Source organism: Protobothrops mucrosquamatus, unplaced genomic scaffold (genome assembly GCF_001527695.2).
Source record: "Protobothrops mucrosquamatus isolate PMUCROS unplaced genomic scaffold, P.Mucros_1.0 scaffold853, whole genome shotgun sequence".
Taxonomy (NCBI): domain Eukaryota; kingdom Metazoa; phylum Chordata; class Lepidosauria; order Squamata; family Viperidae; genus Protobothrops; species Protobothrops mucrosquamatus.
Window position 1 is genome coordinate 84,821 of NW_015387108.1, and position 3,688 is coordinate 88,508.

General features: G+C 38.3%; 1 protein-coding gene across 1 annotated transcript in view; it reads left to right on the forward strand.

The window, feature by feature from the left end:
- The window catches only part of TRIM67 (tripartite motif containing 67), a 32,164-nt gene that overhangs the window by 16,319 nt on the left and 12,157 nt on the right, over positions 1-3,688 (forward strand). The window contains exons 3-4 of the mRNA XM_029284701.1: positions 2,082-2,177; positions 3,191-3,313. Of these exons, the coding sequence (XP_029140534.1) occupies positions 2,082-2,177; positions 3,191-3,313 (219 nt within the window). The remainder of the gene's footprint in view (positions 1-2,081; positions 2,178-3,190; positions 3,314-3,688) is intronic.

The following is a 3,688-nucleotide window of genomic DNA, read 5'->3' on the forward strand; positions in this document are numbered from 1 at the left end:
TTTGTTCTTTGCAGATGAAATCCCCTCTTTAGTTTGGCAAACTGTATCTGGGTGGCTAATAATAACTCATTTCATTCAGCAGGCTAGTCCCCAATGGTTGTGTGGGAAGTTTCCTTTAAAATTATCTATGAGTCTCAGAAAGAAGAACCTGTGGATTTACAGCAGTATAATAAGACCTTCCCTGATTGGCTGCTAGTCTCAGAGTTTGAAGTAAGGAAGCTTATTAACATTCTAATGTTAGGTGAGGCTTCTGGCTATGATTATATCTTAGCTGTAATGTTGATTGGCGGGTTCCTGACTTAGCCTCACATTTTCGTATATAGACCAATCTAGCAATACATACCCTATTATTGGGGAGTGGAATTAAGTGTCCCAATTTTCAGAAAAGGGGAAAGGGGTGATCCTGTCAGCTATTGGTTTATTAGTTTCCTTAGCATTTTCAGTAAGATTTATATTTGGCATTTAGAATGGAAATTACCAGAATGGCTAGTGAACAAAAACTATCCTAGGCCATGAACAGGTGGGCTTCAGATCTGTCCATTCCATATTAAATTATATTCTAGTTTTATGTCATTTGAAAAATATATTGAAGATGTATTTTTCATTATATGGTCTTTAAATGAGCATTTGGCTTAATTTTGAGGCCCCTTGTATGGGAAAAAATGGGGATTCCCTTATTGATCAGCAGTTGCTATTATTCAGAAATTGTATAATAATTCTAGAATTAGAGTAAGATGTAACTCCAAAATTCACTTTCTATTGTAGTTGTATACAATAAATTCCATTTAAATGTTCATCCCCCTGAATTAGCAGCTATGAATGTCTCTCTTCTGCTATATGCTGATGATGCAGCTCTAACTGGCCTCAACCTGCACTCAAAAGCTTGGCGTAGTATTATAGGTAGTATCGGTTTGGAACAATTTTTCATGCGACTAACGTGATGATATTTGCTAAAAATGTAGGAAAGCTACAATGGGTAATAGAAGGGCAGAACACTGAACAAGTAAGGAGCTTCAAATATCTTGATGTAATGGTCCAAGATTCAGGATCATGGAATACAGAGATTGACTCACTGGTTATACTGGGAAAAATATTTTCTGGTTGTTGCTTGTAAAATGTATATATACATTTTGTACACACACACACACACACACACACACAGAGAGAGAGAGAGAGAGAGAGAGAGAGAGAGAGAGAGAGAGAGAGAGAGCTTATGCACTAGATACAAATTCCTTGGCCAATAAAGAATTCTATTCTATTCCCATTATGTATTGGGCCCATGTATACCATATAGAGTCAGCAGAGTGGAATGGCCTATAGCAGTGATGGCCAACCTTTTAGAGACCGAGTGCCCAAACTGCAACCCAAACCCCACCTATGTATCGTCGTGTGCCGGGTGGGCATGGCCCATTGGGTGGGCGAGGCCCATTGGGTGGGCGTGGCTACAGTGGTAATGGCAGACTGGATGGGACTAAAAAGTTCAATCAATCAATTCCAACTTTGCGAGATTTTTTTCCCCGCAAGAAGTTTAAATTGATTGATTGAAACTTTTTTTTTTGCACACGGTGGCGGAGGCCTAAAGCGAAAAGGTTTTATAAAACCCAGCTGAAGGCCTAAGACTGGGGCGACGGCGCATGCCCACAGAGAGGGCTCTGGTGCCACCTGTGGCACACGTGCCATAGGTTCGTCACCACAGGCCTATAAGTTTTGCAAAATAGTATGCCAAGAAAAACATAACAGTGATGCTGCTTTTTATTAATTTATTTGATTTCCTACCTTTTGTCCAGAAGCTTAAGGGGACATACATGGTTTTACTTTCTCCCATTTTATCCCACAAGAAGCCAATGAGATGTATTGGGTTGAGAGAACAAGTAGCTGAAGTTATCCACTGAGCTTCCATGGTTGAAGGTGGACTTGAATCTGGGTCTCCATGATCCTAGTTGAATACCCAGTCTTCATCCCCCACCCACCTCTTAAGTAAAATTTCAATCTTTTTATGTACAATTGCCAGGGCTTGAAATAGAAAGGCAGGCAAACAGGCCTGAATTGTGGTGGATAATTTATTTTTTTATTTCTTCCAGGCACAACTGTCCCAGGCTTTGAATGGCATTTCAGACAAAGCAAAGGAAGCAAAAGAATTTTTGGTGCAACTGAAAAATATTTTACAGCAGATACAGGTAATGAATATAGAATTTGAGCTTTTTTATACATTGTTTTGAATGGTCATAATGAAACTGTACAACGGCTAGTCTACTGGGCATTTTTTTTGTGTGTAATTGCAGTGATGCTGGTTAAATAGCTAAGCCAAGTCAATAAAAGCCATAGTTTAGTATAACCCAACTCAACACTCGGAATCACAGATCATAATGGGAAATTTACCTTCAACTCCATTCCTCAAACCATTGGTTTCCCACAGTGGTCTTCAGGTTAATTTGCTAGGAAGGAAAATCTTCATTATTTCTTTTTTATTTGGCAATCTTGCTTCCTCCTTACTTTCAGGGAGCAAGACATGGGCATCAAGTGTACCTATGTCAGCTTGTATATTAGAGAGAGAGAAATGAATGTGTATGAATGGGTATGGCATGAGAATATGTTGATACGTATCTAATTGAACACGATTGTGAAACTTGCATCTTTATGGTGTTTTCCACTCAAAGCCTACACTACCTTACTAGTCCGGAACCCATGTACCAAAAATCCACAATATCCTATATGGATTCCATTGAAATGAACAGGATCTGTGAATTATCATGGATGTGATTCCCATAGCTGAGTTTCTCAATGTCAGCATATCAGGAACAGGATTTGTACAGGAAAATGAGGAAGATGGGCTGTTCAAATGTGAGGAAGGAAGGAAGGAAGGAAGGAAGGAAGGAAGGAAGGAAGGAAGGAAGGAAGGAAGGAAGGAATTTTGATTAATAACACCCAAGAGTTTATATAAACAATTAATGGTGCCAAGTTAGGAAAGGATATTTTTATCTTCTGTCAGAATCATCCTTAGTAGTATACTTTGGACATTTTATAGCATTAACTATATGTTTTCAGGGCACTAACTAGTTATTAAGAATAACCTGTATGATTCCAAAGTGTTTAGAAAAGAGCAGAAAAATAACTGTTGGTTTCCCACAGTAGTTTTGGTGTTCTCAGAATATGATTATAAAGGTAAATGGTGTCCTACTTCTTTTTTTAGGAAAATGGCTTGGACTATGAAGCTTGTCTGGTTGCTCAGTGTGATGCTTTAGTTGATGCTTTGACTCGCCAGAAGGCCAAACTGCTCACAAAAGTTACCAAAGAGCGGGAGCACAAGCTAAAGGTGATGAAAACTTTATTCATATCTGCTGGATAAAGGAGCCTGATCATTTTTAAAATCCATGTTCTTGAATGCATAGCTCTAAAGCTTCACATTAATTATTCAGCATCAATACAGAATCTTATAACAAAAGAGCTTACCAAAAAATCCTTTGTAGTCCTAGGCCCTAGTTTGCCATATCTAATCTATATATGTGAAGCCACAAGTCACACATCTCTGTGATTCAGATAAAAGCCATAGATCCATATAAATGGATCCTGAATCTTTTTAAAATCTTTCCCTGCAAATTGAACTTGCCTTATTATGTCATTTGACCACCTTAATATCAGGACCTACATAGAGCTTATAGTTGGAGCTATTGAAAAAGAAGATGATATC